Genomic DNA, 17,775 nt, shown 5'->3' with positions numbered 1-17,775 from the left:
TCTTTAACAAAAAATAGTTTATTGCACAAAATTTAAGGAATTCCCCAGCACACTTACATTTATAAAAAATCAACATGCTTTTTAAAGTTACAATTCGTTGTGCACGGTGACACCTTTCCCCTGAACAGCCCCAACCTGAGGACATCCTTTCATGAGGAAATTTTTAACAGAAATGAGTAACTTAAAGCCACCAAGTTTTCTAGATCCTCTAAAACGTTACCCTCCAGGATCCTATTATAACCTGAGACCATCACACAACCAGATTTGCCTGGAACATGTGTCAGTGAACTTGTTCGAATAAGGCTCAGAATGTCTCACATGTCACAGGGGTCCTTGCGGAAGGCTCCAGGACATGTGTCTTTCAGATACACTGGTCCCTTTCACTACTAGAAATCTTTACACAGGACACGTCATTTCTATGTGACAAGTTACTCATGGGAGTAGGAACACATGTCATGGCTTCGGCAGCATCTACACCAAAAAAGGTCTGTAAACTGAGAAAGAGTTTAGTGAGAATCTTCTTAGCAGGCCTGTCCCATTACTCGGACCCTAGGCCACAGTAAAAGCCAGTTTCACATCCTGTCAGAACTTTGCCTGTTAGACCTTCCAAAAAGTAGAACAAAAGCATATAAATCCATAAGACCCAATGGCATCCATCCCGTGTTCCACAGAAAGATCAGTGATAACCACGCCGCAGTAACAGTTTTTTTGGAACGTAAGAAAAAAATAAATGACACGATGAAGTGTCCAAACCAGTGTCCTCTGCAGTGAGGACACGACATACAGTATTCGTGACCTAGGATGAATAATATCCACAAACGTAAGGTAACAGCAAACCTAGGTTTCTAAGCACTCCAGACTGGACTGTTGTTTTCCAGGAGTAAATTCCGAATTCCCACTTCTGCACAACAGGAGAACGTTTCAAATGATACTCACTGCAGACTCTGGCTCTGGGAGGTAGCAGTCAAGGCCCTCGGAGGCTAAAAACAACAAACCCTCAACAGATCAGGAGCAGGTGGCCTCCAAGTCCAGTTTTCTCTCTCAGGTGGCTGGTTAAGGAAGCCTAACAAAAGGCTGGACTGAAAGGCCCCAGATCCGGGGCTGTGGCCACACGGGAAACAGCACGGCGGGTGGGACAGCCAGGGCGTTCGGGAACCGAAGAGGGTGACAACAAAGGCACAGGGTGACGTCAGGAAACCAGGAGGCGCTGCTGCCATCGCCACAGGAGCACACGTACACACGTACACACACGCAGGCACGAGCACATGCATGCATACACACGCACACACGTATACACACAGGCGCACACACACGCACACAGGCGCATACTCACACGCACACACACAGGCACATACAGGCATGAGCACAGGCATACACATACACAGGCGCACACTCAGGCACAGGCACTCACACACATGCACAAGCACACACACGCAGGCACGAGCACGTGCACACATGCACACACACACAGGCAGGCACGCACACACAATGACAGGTAGGCACATGCACATACACAGGTACACACTGGCACATGCGCACGCACACTCGGACACACACACACACACACAGATACACATGCACATACACAGGCACACCCACGCGCACGTGCACATGTGCATACCCACACAGGTCCACTCACACGTGCACATGCACACACAGTGGCACACCCACACACACCCACATGCACATACACACGTAGGCACAGCCACACGCACATGCATGTGCAGGCGCGCACGCAGGCACACGGCACACAGAGGGTAAGACATGAAGGAAAGGAGGTGAGGAACAGAGACTTGCTCACAACCAGCTGACCCTTTCCTAAGAGAAGACGCGCAGTGACCGTCCCCGGGGGGCCGCCGGCACGCAGCAGTGAGGAAGCAGCCACGGCAGGAGGCTGGGTGTCACGTGCCGGTTTTAAAATTAAAACTGAGAATAATATGCCCCAAATAAATAAGAATGTAAATTATGATTTTTTTCTTCTCTAATGGTACAAAAACAATTTTGTCAAAAACGGTTTCCAACTTAAGATGAAAAATAGGATATATTTATAATGAAGTCTTCAAGTATTACTTTAAGATTAACCCTGTACAAGTGATATACACGTTTCAGAAGTCCCAAGAGTCGCTAGGGAATTTTTTTAAACACTAAACATCTTTGTGGTTAACGCTACTTCATCAGTGAACCTTCTAACAGCATCTTGTGAGAACACAAACAGCTTTCAAATACCAAACTGTTTTCTCCTCAAGAGAGACAAAAGTAGTGAGCCGACACAGGCGGATGTGGCCCCATCAGTAACCCCTCCAAGTTCATCTCCAGACCAGCAGATCCGCACCAGAGGCCTCTCTGCTCTAACTCACAACAGTGAGGGTTAGTTTAGCTATCTCAGCCAAGAAGGGGACAAAGTTACAGACGTCAGGGGTCACGGCCAGTCAGTTTCCGCAGCGCTTCTGTGTTTCAGGTGGAGAAATGTCCACGAGAAACCTCCCACGCTCAGGGAGCTCCAAATCCAGCTCCTCCCCTACAGGACAGCTGGAGAGGCCACCGCCACCGCCTCCCCACGGAGCTGACCTGCCCCTTCTAGAAACCTCAGTGTCTCCAGCGAAGAGGCTGCAGGACCTTCCAAACCTTCTGAAGAGTCCAGCGTGTCCTCTGATGACCACACAGGCTCTGCTGGACATTTTCGTGCAGGCGTGGGGTTGGGGGGATGGTGGCCTGGGGAAGCCTGGGTTTGGAGCCCTGGCCCCCCTCCCCTGCTCTCCTGGAACCTCTCCCCAAGCATCTTACACGTCAGGCCAGCGCATAGTGACTGGGGTCAGCTAAGGTGAGTGAGGTCGTGCCGGGCCAAGGGTTGGATGGCAGGGGGTGTTGTGCATTTACGACAAGGCCCTCAAAAATAAAGTGAAACTAAAATAAAGACCCTTTTCTGTCTAAGAATATTTGGTTTTAGAACAGTAAATAAAATAATGATTTCTTAAAATATAATTTTCTGACTGACATCCCTAAACCCTATGTGTGCATTAATTCCTGACAGCACATTTTCAAAAGGCAATCAACAAAAAGACAATTCAGGTCATTCTTAAATAATACAGACATACTTTTTAAAGATTAGATTGATTTTCAGTATTTATATACACATCCTATGGTGAGATAGCCGTTAAAAATAAAATAAAAACCAAAGGTGCAAATAAACCTTCGTTTCTGTAGAGAGGTAAAGCTCTCACTGAATTGGGCAGGAAAGAGAGAAATGGGACCCGGTCACGCAGCACTGCCAGTGGGGGCCGCCGCCGGCTGGCGTCCCCCTCAGACAGCAGCATGTACGGTCACTCGTGAGAGATTCCCTTTGGACACATCCAAAACCTTCTTGCTGAGATCTAGGTTATGTTGTGAAGATTTGGTCATTTCGTGGGAAAAGCTAGTTGTGATTTGCAAACGACTATTTCTCTAATCCGCAGCTCTCGTTCTGTCCTTTTACTCCTTGCAAAGGCAAATGCAAAATTTAAACCTCATCTCTTAGAAAAACAGAGCAAACAGTCAAATAAATAACCTTGACAAAAGAATATTCCTTTGGGTAGTTACAAGCACTCGGACTGTGGACGCTCGGCAGCCGCTGTTCCAAGCTCCTCTCTGGAGACCTTGCACTGCCCGACTTGCTCCGTGTCTCCCCGGGGGTTGGCGTGATCTCCCAGGGGAGCTGGGCTGGCAGAGGGGTCCCCCTGAGTCCACGAGGACAGCGACTCGTGCACGGTAACAGTGTGCGCTTCCATCTGGCGCTGAAGGCTGTCCATCTCCTGCCTGGAGAGAGGGGGAGACAGGGGAAGGAAGGCCAGTCAAAGGAGAGCCAGACGAGATGCGGTAACTTTCCCTGGAGACAACCGGCTCTCTCAAACGTGGACCCTAAGAAGCCTGACCTGGACGGCAGTCCCCTCAGGTCTGTTTGGGACCAGCAACACTGACAGGGTCACAGGATTTACGGGACTCAGCATTTTTCTCTGCACATGCAGAGGAGGCCAACAGGCCGTGCAACTCTGCACGCAGGGGCTTCTCCTCAGGGAGGTGCGTCAGTAGCACTGAGGGCCTGCCACATGGCTTCCACTCATAGGGCCAAAAAAGACATCCCCCGGGGCGCCTGGGTGGCTCAGTCAGTTAAGGGTCTGACTTGGGTTCAGGTCACGATCTCACGGTTCGTGGGTTCGAGCCCCGCGTCAGGCCCTGTGCTGACAGCTCAGAGCCTGGAGTCTGCTTCGGATTCTGTGTCTCCCCCTTTCTCTGCCCCTTTCCCACTTGCACACTCCCTTCCAAAAATAAATAAACATCAAAAAAAAAAAAAAAAAAAAAAAAAAAAGGAGTAAACAAAAATTTTTTTTAATTAAAACAAAAGATGTCCCCACATGGCCACACCCTGCAAACACTGGCCTCGGGCTGGCGGGAGCAGAACATCCAGCTGTGGGGTTTCTAAGGGCTCAGGTCCTGGCTCCTCAAGGGCTTCTCAGGGTCACTTAGTTCTAGGCCATCCTCCCCGGATGACAGGGACCGACAGCCCAAGTGACCCCACGTGGCACAGGCCTGCTCAGCCTCTGCTGGGCATGAGGTCCTGCCAACAGAAAAGATTCTTCCAAATTAAACCTGCAGTCTATCTTTCGAGACCGAGTGACACAGAACACAGAACGCAGCTCGTACTTCAGCTGCTGGAGACAGCTGTTGAGGTTCTTGAGGGGCTCCTTGCTCACGGCAGGCGGGGGCCTCAGCAGCTCCTCCAGCAGGGAGGCCGGGACGGGACAGTCGGGGATCTTCACCGGCGTCACGGGGCCCGAAGAGCCGGCCTCGCCTTTCAGTTCCTTTCTCTGTTTTTGAAAGCACACGGTTAGCGGTGTCACTAAGAGGAGGACCCCACCACACGTTCCTCTCATCAGGGCCCGGGGTCACAACAGGTCATCCCAGAGGAGCCTCCCGGGAAGGCATGGCCCCTGCTTCCCGGGCAGCATAGCAGGCAGCCACGGGGTTCAATGAACCTTCTGCCTCACACACGCGACTAAGCACGTGCTGGCTCCCCAGGAGGATGAGAACACCCCTCCTCGCGGGGGGCTTTCCATGAAAGACCACGGCTTTGACTCTGCACATCCCTAAGAAATTAAGTCAATTTTCAACTCATACAATTCCCCTTTCTAGGACTTCAAACTTTTTCACAGACGGGCAAACAATAGTAAATAAACCTGAGTCTGAGTGATTTCTTTGCCCCTGAACAACATTTACGTAGACTGAGCAGAGAAACAAAAGCCAGGCGTGTGGAGAATCTGAGCAGGCTTGCGACGGCAGCTTCAGAGTCCCTGAGTCCCCAAGACCATCCTGGCAGCTGCTGTGTCCCAGCTAGCTGGCCTACCAGGCCCGGGGCTCTTGTTAACAACAGCAAATGATGCCCCTGTATGGTTTATAAAGTATATTACAACAAAACGGTACCTGAACTCACGCTCTTGGAAAAGGCACCAAAATAAAAGGGTTTGGCCTATTTCTAAGCACACTACTCCGGCACCATTTATTTTCACACGGTGCCTGCTCCTGGTTGATCACATGTAACTTCACGTCTGAGTAACTACGGTGCACCCGCCACCGCCCAGCAGACCTGCAGTGGGCCTAGCGAACCGAGGGGCACAGAGCCCGAGTACCGTCTTGGCCGCGCCACGCCGCAGGTCCAGCCTGAGCTGCTGGTTTTGCTGGAGCAGAGTCTTCATGTTGTTCTTCAGCTCTGACACTTTAGCTTGCAGCATAAATTTATCTTTCTGGGTCAGGGACAGATCTTCTCGCACCGTCTCCAACTCAGCTTTGATATTCTAAGGAAGGGAAGTCATAGGTTTTTAAAAGCTAAAAAAGCTTAAACACGCTGCTAAGATCTTAAGTTTGTACGTCACAATTCTAAGGGGCTAGAAACGTAACACTGATTTTTATGTGATGAGGTACGTGGTGTGGCGAGCACACCTCCTCCTCAGGGTCTAGGTCGAGCAGTGTCCTGTCACATTCACGTTCTCAACGTTTTTATCCAAATTTCAGAGCCTCTGCCGAGGAGCCAGCAACACTCCTGTGCCTGCTATCTACACTGGACCCCGAGTCACCTGTTTAAACTCCGAGGTCGGCTACTAGAATAAGCCTCACCATTACTAAAGAAGAATATAAATCAGGCCTAATGTTACTCAAGCCCTCCGCTCACAAGCAGGAATCCCGGCAAGAGCTACGTTCCTGATCCTTTGCTGTGTCAAGGCTGTACGCAGATTTCCTTGTGGAGCAGCTTGTCAGAGTGAACGTTTCGCATGCTTCGTCTCATTGACTGCTTTGCCAGATCCCATTCCGGGAACATGCCACACAGCTCACCCAGGCCGTACGTAGCGCTGGGGTCTGGCCTCATTGGGCTGTGTGGACTTCTCTCCAAAATAAGTGATGTCTGCAAAACGGCTTGGTGGGAGCACTGAGTTCGTCGATAACTCGTGCACTTAGCGCGCTGCCTGCCACGGTACCTGGGACCGTGACTATGATCATCAACTGCCTCGTGAAGTGCTGGCTCTGACCTTCTGCCCCGGGACCTTGACACAGCAGATACCTGCAGTAAGTGCTGTACTCCGTCCAGTTCCTTTTTACTCTGCTGTTCGGTCAAGTCCAGCTGCTGCTTCAAGGACCGGATTTCTCTTTCTTTCTGATCCACCTCCCATTTGAGATTTTCCATCTAGAGGAGGGAAAAAGTCGCATGACCAAGAGAATTTTACAGTGGCTTTCTTGCACTATAAAACTACTCTAACTACATCTGTGTGTTAATATCATATTGATAAACAACAAATATCCTTTCCAAGCACACAGGGAACGAAGGAATGAGCATGTGAACCGTCCATCAGCAGAGTTTAGCTCCATCAGCCCCGCCCCCTGGCTCCACCGGCCCCGCCCCCTGGCTCCATCGGCCCCGCCCCCTGGCTCCATCGGCCCCGCCCCCTGGAGAAGCAAAGCCTCCCCGAAGGTCACCTCTTGGTTTCCCGCAGGCTGTCTGTTCAGCTGCTCGTCCAGCTGCTTCTGCAGGAGCTGGAGCTGGGTCCGGGCCTCCGCCAGCTCCGCCTGGAACAGTCCTATTTCCTGGGAGTGTTTCCCCTCTTGGATCCTGGCAGAAAAAAAAAAACAAGGAAGAACGAAGTTACAGCATGCTTACTTACCCCGCCACAAAATGTTGTCAGTCGAACGTTTTCCATCATGACAACAGAAACTCGCACACTGCTCGCCCCACCGGGGGCTGCTCTGGGAGCTCGGCAGCGCTCTGCCCTGACTAATCCTCACAAAGCCCCTGGGGAGGACACTCTGTGCGCCCACGTGACAGATTATGGTGGCAGAAAAGCGCTCGACACGGATCCCCGCGTGTGCCCTTCTGGAGGCTGCATCGGGCCCGGGTGGTGGGACAGCCCTCGGACGTGTGCCCCACACACAGGGAGGGCTCTCTGTCCTCGGTGGAGGACCAGTAGGCACACGGTGGGCACAGCCACGTCAGCACTGACATCTCAAAGTGGCGCTGCGGGCTTCAGACAGGAATCTGGTACGTTCTTCTTAGATGGGCCTCCCGTGCCCGAGATGTGCCGGAACACGGGTGACCCTCACGTGCTGAGCGCACGAACGGGGTGTGTGTGGCGGTGGCCCAGCCCGCTGCCGCGCGGCACTCACTGAAGACCTTCGGCCTCGGCCTGCAGCTTCTGCACCAGGTGCTCCTTGGCCTGAAGCTCCTTCTTCACCTCGCTCAGCTCCAAGGTGGCGGCCTTGAAGTGGCGGCGGTTATGTCCTGCCTCCGCCTTGGCCGCAGCAACCTAACAGAACGACACCAGCATTACCAAGGGCAAGAACCACACAGAATGTGGCCATGTGGCGTCCGCGAGGACTACCACCAGCCCCACCCGCTCCCGCTTCTTCCAAAGCTTCTCGAGGTCCCAAAGGACTGAAGCACCACGCACGCGCCTGGCGTGCAGTATGCGGCCGCCCATTTCTGCCGGGTGACAAACACGTTCCAGGCTGTCTTCATCTAAACAGTTTCTGCGGTTTTAAGTTTATTTATTTATTTTGAGAGAGAGAGTACGAGTGAGGGAGGGGCAGAGGCAGAGAGAGAGAGAGAGAGAGAGGGAGAGAATCCCAAGCAGGCTCCATGCTGTCAGCATGGAACCCAACGTGGGGCTTGAAGCCATGAACCGTGAGATCATGACCTGAGCTGAAATCAAGAGTTGGACGCTCAACCGACTGAGCACCCAGGCACCCTTTGATCTAAATGGTTTTGACTGTCCTCTTCAAGCATATCTCCAGATTTCTTGTTAAATTCATTCATAGTTCATGTTTTCTGGGAGGAATACATTTTTCCACCATACCAAGTAACTGCAGTAGAGCCACTAATTACTACGCATTCATGACACAGTAGCCTTTTCTCGGTAAACAATGAGCCTCCCAAGGTTTCTGAGACCAGCAAATTCTAAGAATGTAAGAAAATCTCCCATTTTCCTTCTAATGACTTAGTTTTCTTGTCTAATTGTACTAGCAGCACTTCATTTAAAAAAATTTTTTTTTCAACGTTTATTTATTTTTTTTAGGACAGAGAGAGACAGAGCACGAACGGGGGAGGGGCAGAGAGAGAGGGAGACACAGAATCGGAAACAGGCTCCAGGCTCTGAGCCATCAGCCCAGAGCCCGACGCGGGGCTCGAACCCACGGACCGCGAGATCGTGACCTGGCTGAAGTTGGACGCTTAACCGACTGTGCCACCCAGGTGCCCCAGCACTTCATTTTTTAAAAGTTTAATAAAAATACTTACAATATATGACAGTTGAACATACAAAATCTAACTCACATAAATAAGTAAAAAAAAAACTCCAGTAGAAAATGTTAACAGTGGCTTATCACTAGGAGCAAATTCAAGATGATCTCTGCTTCAATCTTTAAGACCTCTTTTTTTTTTTTTTTTTTTTAAACTTTTTTACTAGCATGTACTGTTCATACAATCAGGACAATTAGACTAAACGCATTTAGAGAAATAATTGACAATCATTCACAGTTAAGCCAATGTCACATATCCATCACTTTCTCTAACACTTTTATTCACAAGTTTCTTAGTTTCAACTTCATTAAAAGGAGAATAAAATTAGTAAGTGAGCAAAATATGGAAACTGGGGGCAGGAAAGTAGGCAGGACGGCTGACTCCATTCACCTCCATGCAAGGGACAAAGACCGACTGCAGGAGAGGCTAATGGGGTCATGGTAATACAGTCCTAACAGACCTTAAAGCTGTCCTATTTACAAGAATATTTTACTGTCTCACCCGAAAAAATGAAGAACTACTTATTTCTATCTCTATTATATCACCATGGAGAGATTTTTAAAGGACGCGGCAAAACCCAGGTCACACGCACCCTTGCACCCATGTGCACACGGCAAACACGTTCTGTGCCAGGCACAGGGGCCATGAGGGTAAATGAGTCACGGCCCTGAAGCCATCAAGCTTACGTTCTTTTTTTTTTCTTTTTTCAAGAATTTATAGTTTTTTTTGAGAGAGAGAGCATGTGCGTGCGTGTGAGCAAAGGAGGGGCAGAGACAGAGGGAGAGAGAGAACCCCAAGCAGGCTCCGCGCTGACAGTGTAGAGCCCGCCTGCGGCTCAGTCTCGTGAACCGTGAGATCATGAGCTGAGCTGAAATCAAGAGTCAGTCGCTTAACCAACCGGGCCCCGCCAGGCATCCCTGACGCTTACGTTCTCATGAGGAATAACAGACCGGCACCTGGTGGGGAGCACGGGGGACTGAGGTTGACTCTAGCTCACAGGGGTGGGAGGGGCAGGCCCTCTGCAGAAAGACTGACCTGACGCACTGGCGGGCACCTCAGCATGGACACGAGCAGCCAGGAAATGGCAAAGGGTCTACGCAACCACCTTCCTCAATTGCGCTCTGAACACTAACGGAGTCATATACTGTTCTGCAGTTTGTTTTTTGTTTTTTGTTTTTTTTTTACTTTTTTTTCAACATTTATTTATTTTTGGGACAGAGAGAGACAGAGCATGAACGGGGGAGGGGCAGAGAGAGAGGGAGACACAGAATCGGAAGCAGGCTCCAGGCTCTGAGCCATCAGCCCAGAGCCTGACGCGGGGCTCGAACTCACGGACCGCGAGATCGTGACCTGGCTGAAGTCGGACGCTTAACCGACTGCGCCACCCAGGCCCCCCTGCAGTTTGCTTTTTTTAACTCAACAGTACACGTGGGACATTTTCCCCCAGCAAATACCCTCTGTGGGGCTCTGTGTGCGCATCTCAGGCCCATACGGCTGCCTCTGGGTTAATCCAAGGCTACTCTTCCATGGATGGCCATCAGGGCTCCCCCCGGCCGCTCACTGTCACCAATGCTCTGATGATGCTTTGCTCTCAAAACACATCAAAGACACGTGTAAAATCAAAGACACTTGTACAAAGACACTTGTAAATTCCTGAAAGGGAACTGAGGTGTCAAGGGTTCACATGCTCAGTTTTTAGACGCTGAAAAACCGCATTCCAATCGGCTCTGAGGTGACAATTTGGAACCAGTGGGAAGCTTCACACACCTGTTCCTTGAGGCTGTGCACTTTGGCCTTCTCCTGCTCCAGCGCGGCTTCTAAGGCGTGGACGAGCTGCTTCGTCTGGCGGTCCTCCTCCTCCTTCCGCTGCAAGACCGCCTGTACCTACAGCACATTGCCGATGCGGCACGTGAGAAGGGACTCAAACTTCAGAGGCCAGCGGAGCCCCAGGAGGAAGCAGGGCCACTGTGTCAGGGCCACGCGGGGAACCTGGCAGCATGGTGACACGCAGCGTCACGATGCGCTGCCAGCAAGCGCACAAGGCGGCAGAGTCGGGAGAACTCCGTCTCTGGAGAACGTGAAACCCGAGGCCGCAGCAAAACCGTGCAGCCGCCCTCAAGCACGCAGCGAGGAACCCAAAGCGTGCCTGTGAGTCAGGGGCTATAAACGCAAATACCGTCACCGTGAGGCAACCGGGTACGGCAGGGGTGGGAACCGGTGCCGAATAAAGGTCGACAAGCTCTCTGATCGCTGGGTACTTTGAGGCGGGAGCTGGACCGGGCTGCTGACGGCCCCGTGAGGGTGGCACCGGAGTGCCAGGCCTTCTCGCCAGTCTCAGAGGCTGCAGAGCCAGAGGGGCCGAGAACAGAGTCTGGAGAGGGAGCCCCGCCCCCCCAGGGTTCAAGTCCCATCTGTGACTCACAGAGGGAAGGACCCCTCATGACCAGCGGGACCCCTCGAGCAGGGAAGCTAACGGACTGGTCACAGCATTCATACCTCAGTCGGGGCGGGGGGGGGGGGGGGGGGCGTCAGGAGCCCCCAGCTCTGCCCCACACCCCAGAGCCGCGAGGCGGGTTTCTGACTCCACCAGACCCCCTCGCCCGTTTCCGCATCTCTGCGGTGGGGCAGCGTTCTGCTTCAGGGGCTGGGACGCATGCGTGAGGCCACGCCGGACACAGAGCTCCCTGCCCTGCAGCAAGGCCCTGCCTCCGACAGAGGAGTCTGAGTACCTGGAGGTTCAGCTGGACCAGGTCGGCCTCCCTCTTGGCTAACGCGGTTTCTAAGATGCTGTTGTGTTCCCGCAGGGCCGCGTTGGACTGCCCCAGGCCCGTAAGCTTCCCTCTTTCGTGCTCCAACTCAAGGGCCAACTTCTTATTCAACTCCTCCAGGCGCTTTATCTTCCTCCTGAAGCCTCTGGACTCTTGCAGCTGAAACAGACGGAAGGCGCTGGGAAGTCACCTAATCACATGTTCTGGCTGATGAGCTAGGTTCCTGTACACCAGAAACCGAGTGCCCGGCGCTAGACAGCCACCCCCGGCCACAAAGAACCGCGGCCAGCCCAGCTTTCTCCTGGGAGCCCGGGACGCTGTGGAGAGCCCTTGGTGACATCGCCAACTGCCAAGTGCAGCATCACCCAAAGCCACGCCGTCTCTGGGCCAGAGAGTCACGGGAAGTTCTTTACGAGAACAGATCTTCTCATTACCTGCAACCTGAGCATTCGAACCGGGGACATTTCAGCCCTCGTGGTCTGACAACCCCTATGCTGGAGGGGTGCCTGAGAGAATGCTGGGCGACCATGCCTGTGGGGAGTCCAAGCAGTAAGGGGTGTGTGTGTGTGTGTGTGTGTGTGTGTGTGTGTGTCCGTCCGTCCGGGACCCAGACAAACGGGCCGATGGCACACAGAAGCACGGTGTGGATGTAAGCCGCGGGCCGGCTCCTGCCTCTGTAGGCACCTCTCTGCCTGCAGCAGGGCTGCATGGGGGCAGCAGGGCTGCATGGGGGCAGCAGGGCCTGCCCGGCTGTGTGAGGATGATACCTGGCCTACCTCATCCTCCAGCTCCAGCACCTTCTCCCGGTACTCCTCCAACTCCTGGCTGGTCAGTGAGATGATCTCCTGGAGCTCCTTCTCCAGCATCGTCTTGCTGTGGCCGACGGCCTGCAGCTCTGCCTCCAGAGCCTGGATTCTCTCCTAACAGCCGGGACAGGAAGGTGGATTTGCTCACGGGTTTCAACGTGGCGTGTGACAGGCGACCCCCCTCGCTCCCCGCAGGAGAGGGACCTACGACCTGTGGCAGGGAAGCTGCACCAGGCAGAACGGAACTACCACCCGCTGCACTGCACACACTCGCCCTCGTCTCCACACGCGATGTGTGTTTCTTAGCCGTTATACTGAAGGACGGCCTACTGACCATCTCGCTCTGGCCTCACTGTACCGATAATCCACGGTGAGTAACCTGCCGAAGGTCCCGTCTGACAAGTATAAACACAGACGCTGCGCGTGGGGGACGGCAGGCTCCACGTGGCACTTTACGGCCTGCCCCCGACACGTGTAAGTCCCAAAATTAAAAATCAGGCAGCGAGAGGTTTTCAACTTAAAGCAAAGTTGCAACTTAATACATTTCCCCCTCCCGTTTTAGAAAGTAAACAGGTAAAAGCAGCATGTGATATTCTCGGTTTGGTAAGAAAACAGCGTGCTGTGACACAGTGTCTTCCCGCTCAAATTCTTCCGTGGGGAGGAGACCATAACAAACTTCATTTAAGGAGAAACAATCCCGGGGCGCCTGGGTGGCGCAGTCGGTTAAGCGTCCGACTTCAGCCAGGTCACGATCTCACGGTCCGTGAGTTCGAGCCCCGCATCAGGCTCTGTGCTGACAGCTCAGAGCCTGGAGCCTGCTTTGGATTCTGTGTCTCCCTCTCTCTGACCCTCCCCTGTTCATGCTCTGTCTCTCCCTGTCTCAAAAATAAATAAAACGTTAAAAAAAAAAAAATTAGAAAAAAATGCCCCGCAAGCCCAGAGCCCCTGCCCTGCTGGCCCCATCCTCTGTCCTCCTCCAGGACAACCTCCATCCGTTTACCCTAAAAAACCATCCGGAGCAAAAGGCTTTTGCCTTCCTTCCAACAGGAATAGCAGGCAGGTGCCCCTCCCCAGGATCCCTCTTCTCCTGTCAGCAGAGCCACTCACAGCCGCCAGCAACCCAGACACCGGGGGCCGCCCCCTCCCTAGCCCCTGGCCTGCGCCGTCGACACACGGGCTCTCCCTCGCAAGGGAGCAACGTGCTTCAGTGGCCCCTCCTTCTGGCTGTTCCGCAACCTTCGTCTGGACCTGTCATCTCTCAGCTACTGCAGGACTCCACGCGGTCTCCCTGTTACAGCCTCGCCTGACCCCAGCTGTCCTCGACCACCGCCCGTCAATGCCCACCACAGAAGACTGAGATCTCACCCTGCCCGAGTCGCCGGTCAGCCCTCCATCCCATGCCAGTCCCAGCTCAGAGCCAACGCCTGCCCACCTGCACACACCCACACCCCTGCAGCAGGACCCCTGCCCGACCCACTGTACCCCTTAGATGCACAGCACAGATCTTCCTGCACACCCTGCACAGGAACATTCCCCTGCAGAGATGCACCCCCATCTACTCTAATGCCTCCTGTTTATTCAAGACCAGTTCAAATATTACATCCTTCAAGAAGCTTCTCTGGACTCTCCAAATACTCCCCGACCCCCCTACACTGGCACTCAGGCTGCTCACAGCACTTCACCCGCCCAGGAAATTCCTCCACAGACGCTGAAGGGGTGCGGGAAAGGACAGGGGTGGGGAGACCGAGGGCCCGCACTGAGGGAGCAGGCAACGGCGTGCTCCTCGGAGGTCCGCCGGGGGCTGATCTGTGCAGTCACGCTGCTGGCATGCGACACTTCACAGAAATGCCGCCTACACGCTAGCTCCGCCCCGTCTCTCCAGACTCTTTCTCAAGGTGTTCCAAGCAAACGTTTGTTAAGACATCAAGTCCCCAGAACCGAGTGCACGACCGGCTGACTGGCGGGAGCGGACGGGTTACCCACGTGCAGAGTGAGGTCGCTGCCGCCGCCAGCGCCCTGGGCTCTCAGCTGGCTCAGCTCCGCCTCTGCCGACTCCTTGGCCGCGAGGGCCTCCTGCAGGCGGCGGCTCAGGATGCCCACAGCGCTCTCATAAGCCTTGTGCTTGGTCTTCATCTCCTTCTGGGCGCTGCTCAGGTCCGAGCCCAGCCGCTTCATCCTCTGCTTCTGTTCCGTGATGGCCCTAGGGCGTGACGGGCGCACAGAGAAGGCCATCTGAACTCACTTCCCACGAGTCCTCCGAGGGACAGGCTCTCGCATCTCCCCCCCCAGCCCCGCCCCAGCCCCGCCCCAGCCCCGCCCCAGCTGGCTGCTGCACGTGCCAGGCCCGACCCTGTAGCGGGGGCCTGTGTTGGCTGCCCCCACAGAGACCAGCACAGCGCTCACGTCTGCCCTGCTCCCCTCCCGGAGGGGGTACTCTTGTGAGGGCAGAGAACACTTCTGTCCTCCCAAACAAACTCTTCTCAAATAGCAGTAAACATCTTAACCTGCTTACAAGCAACCTCCAAGGGACGAAGGCAGAGCAGGGCAGGACACGGGATATGCCGCAGGGTTACAGGCCCCTGAAGGCTACCCGGCGTGCCTATACATGGCAAGAGGGATACACGCAAACATTGGCCCTGCCTGGGGACCCGGCAGGGGGAAAGGCGTTGCCACACGCCGCTGGCATGAAATAGACACACAAGGGGAGTGCATGTCAACCACGAAACTATGCAGCCATGGAACTGTGCTGCGATCTGCTCCCCAGCGGTAACTTTGGAGTCTGGCTTCCTTGGCTGCCTGTGAGTAGGCCCAGCAGCGCTCAAAGCCACTCACGCCCGCCCCTCCTGTCCGCACGTGCCGCAAAGTCCACTCACTTGGTGGCTTCTTGCTGGAGCTCCTCAATTTGCTTCTTTAGCACCTCGTTGGCCTCCGTAAGAGCTAGCATCTGCTCCTCATCAAACTGCAAAGACTTGAGAAGAAGAGAGGAAAAGACGAAGTGAGGAGACCAAACCTTCCCTGGGCGGCCTGACTCCCGGGACCAGCCTCCTGGAGGGCAAATGGTGCCGTTTCAGGGCCACCCTCAAGGACAAGGGCCCCGAAGAGGACCCTGACAGACAGGTTTGCCCTTCGTATAAACGACTGCTTTAGAAAGGTCCAGGGTGCTGGAGGGAGTGCCTGGGAAGGACCGAAGGCTGGGGTGGAACCCTCTGGGATGCAGCCCTCACCCACAGTCCCCAAGGACCACTGCTACCCGAGCCCCCCAGGCTCCTCTAGGCCCCCCAGCACCCGCAGGACTGAGGACTGAACTACAGACGGATGATGGCCTCCAGCCTCACGCTGCCTCCCACCTCACTGGCTGCCCTTTCTCATTTCTTTCTGTGCGGCGAGAACCGCCTCCCAGGACAGGCTGGGTCCCCCACAGCCCCGAGCACCTCAAGGAACACGTGACCTGGGTGCTGCCGGTGTTACCCCCCGGGTCCCCGGCTCCTGGTAGCTCCTCTCGTGCCGCCTTCTCCCATCTGCACCTCCCAGGCCCAGCCTGCAGCCTCACCCAGTCTGCCCACCTGGGTCCCACCTGGCCATGCAGTGGGACCTGGGAGACATCCCACAGGACGGAGCCCTTGGTCTCCCCCGGCTGTTCTGTCACCCTCTCATCTCAGGAGACACTCATCTGCAGGACAGGAGTCTGGACCGGGGTCCTTTTGCCTCCACACTCACCTCCCGCGGACCACAGGGCCCCTCGCATGTCACCAGCCCCCTCCCCCGAAAGCCTAGAGCTCACGGAGCTGCTGCGGCGTCACCAGCCAGCCCAGCGCCTCCTCGCACATCGTGTCCCCCACACAGGGCTCCCGGCTTCCTGCCCGCCTCAGACTCTCCCTCGGCTCTCCCAATGCCAGTTCCCGGAGGCCGGGCCTCGCCCGTCCCTTCTTCTGTCCATCTATCCCTCCAGGACAGGGGCTCCAGGCGGGACTGGTTCCAGGCTGTCCTGCCCTCTACCCGGACACAACACACCCCTGGGCACATCTGGCTGAATTTCCGGACCTGTAAGTGCGTCTCCATCTCGTCGCGCTCCCTCTGCACCGCCTGCAGATGCCCCTCGAGGTCGGCCATCTGCTGACGGACGTGGGACACTTCCTTCTGCAGGCGCGCATGCTCCACATCCACGGACTTCTTCTCCCCTTGGACCCTAATTAACTCTTGCCTCAGCGCCTTCAGCTCTGAGTCCAGCCTCTTCTTCGTGGCCTTGAGCTCACCAATGAGCTGGTCCTTGGAGGTGGCATCCCGCCGGTAGGCCTCCACCATCACCTGCCCGAGGAGACAGAAGCTGCAGCCGGGACAAAGCAGGGTCTTGGGGCTCACGCGGCTTCAACCAAAGTGCTCACCATAACGTCCACGGCATAACGCCTCTTGGACCACAGAGAACACATCCCACCAAGTCCAGGACACCATCAACTGAGGCACAGCATCGTGTCACGCGCCTAAACACATCTTCCTCGGGCCCCAGGCTCCTGACGGGCCCTCCCCCCACCTGCATCTCGGCACAACATCCAGCACCACTTCTAACTGTCCCTCAGGTCGCCCTTCCCCAAACCCTCGGTGTCGGCCACACTTCACACTCATCCTCCGACAGCCTCCGTCAGCTTTGTGGACACAGAACGTGCGTCTCCACCCTCGGCGCCACATCAGGGCGGAACTTTCTCACAGACACGTTAACAGAAGGGTCCGTCTGTGCTGCAGCAAAGCACACGCCCTCTGACATGACGGCAGAGTGGGATCGTGTCACAGATGCCAACCCCACTCTGAAGCCACATCCCGACCTGAGACATTAAAATACAAGAGGTGAGGCTGTCGCTTGGAATCAGCGTGTTTAATCAGCATGGCAGAGGCCTAGGTGTCGCCTTCTTCTTGACCGGTCTTGTTCTACACAAGTGATTGAACCACACGGGACCTTTCTCCACACTTACTGCACACGAAGAAAACCGACAACACGTTTTTACCTTTTGTTGAAGAAACTGCTCCTTGACTTTCTGCGTCTGCTTTCTCAGAGCGGCAGCTTCCTGCTGCAGGTGCCCCACCTACAAAGGACACGCATGCCCACACGTTACATTGTGGGAGCTCCGTCCCCCGCGCTGGCTTGACTCTGGGTCCGTGTGTCAGGACACCCCCCTCCGAGGCTGGAGAGACAGCCTCCCGGGGGACGGGGAGGCCAGCCACCAACCCACCTCCCACCTCCCTGTTTTCAGGACAGTGTCTCTGTCCACAGGGTGGCCACCAGAGACCCCACAACAATACAGGCAAAGCTCAAATGGGACGCGGAGTGCCTCCGGGGTCCGCTGGCATCCCTCTTACCGAGCCGACAGTAAAACCACATTCAGACCCACCCAGA

The 17,775-nt window shown here is 54.8% G+C and overlaps 1 protein-coding gene across 6 annotated transcripts in view; it reads right to left on the bottom strand.

Annotated features, from left to right (window-relative positions):
- GOLGA3 (golgin A3) overlaps window positions 1–17,775 on the bottom strand; it is a 45,481-nt gene continuing 27,706 nt past the window's right edge. For all 6 annotated transcript variants that reach the window (XM_045459625.1, XM_045459629.1, XM_045459626.1 and 3 more), the window contains exons 12-24: window positions 17,387–17,464; window positions 16,431–16,694; window positions 15,263–15,357; window positions 14,373–14,589; window positions 12,360–12,503; window positions 11,545–11,742; window positions 10,583–10,699; window positions 7,684–7,823; window positions 7,000–7,132; window positions 6,587–6,709; window positions 5,661–5,825; window positions 4,678–4,841; window positions 1–3,792 (exon numbers count right to left, since the gene is read on the bottom strand). In XM_045459625.1, the coding sequence (XP_045315581.1) occupies window positions 3,573–3,792; window positions 4,678–4,841; window positions 5,661–5,825; window positions 6,587–6,709; window positions 7,000–7,132; window positions 7,684–7,823; window positions 10,583–10,699; window positions 11,545–11,742; window positions 12,360–12,503; window positions 14,373–14,589; window positions 15,263–15,357; window positions 16,431–16,694; window positions 17,387–17,464 (2,058 nt within the window). In that variant the 3' untranslated portion in view covers window positions 1–3,572. The remainder of the gene's footprint in view (window positions 3,793–4,677; window positions 4,842–5,660; window positions 5,826–6,586; window positions 6,710–6,999; window positions 7,133–7,683; window positions 7,824–10,582; window positions 10,700–11,544; window positions 11,743–12,359; window positions 12,504–14,372; window positions 14,590–15,262; window positions 15,358–16,430; window positions 16,695–17,386; window positions 17,465–17,775) is intronic.

Source organism: Leopardus geoffroyi, chromosome D3, assembly GCF_018350155.1.
Source record: "Leopardus geoffroyi isolate Oge1 chromosome D3, O.geoffroyi_Oge1_pat1.0, whole genome shotgun sequence".
NCBI classification, from domain to species: domain Eukaryota; kingdom Metazoa; phylum Chordata; class Mammalia; order Carnivora; family Felidae; genus Leopardus; species Leopardus geoffroyi.
This window is presented reverse-complemented; position numbering and strand designations above follow the sequence as displayed.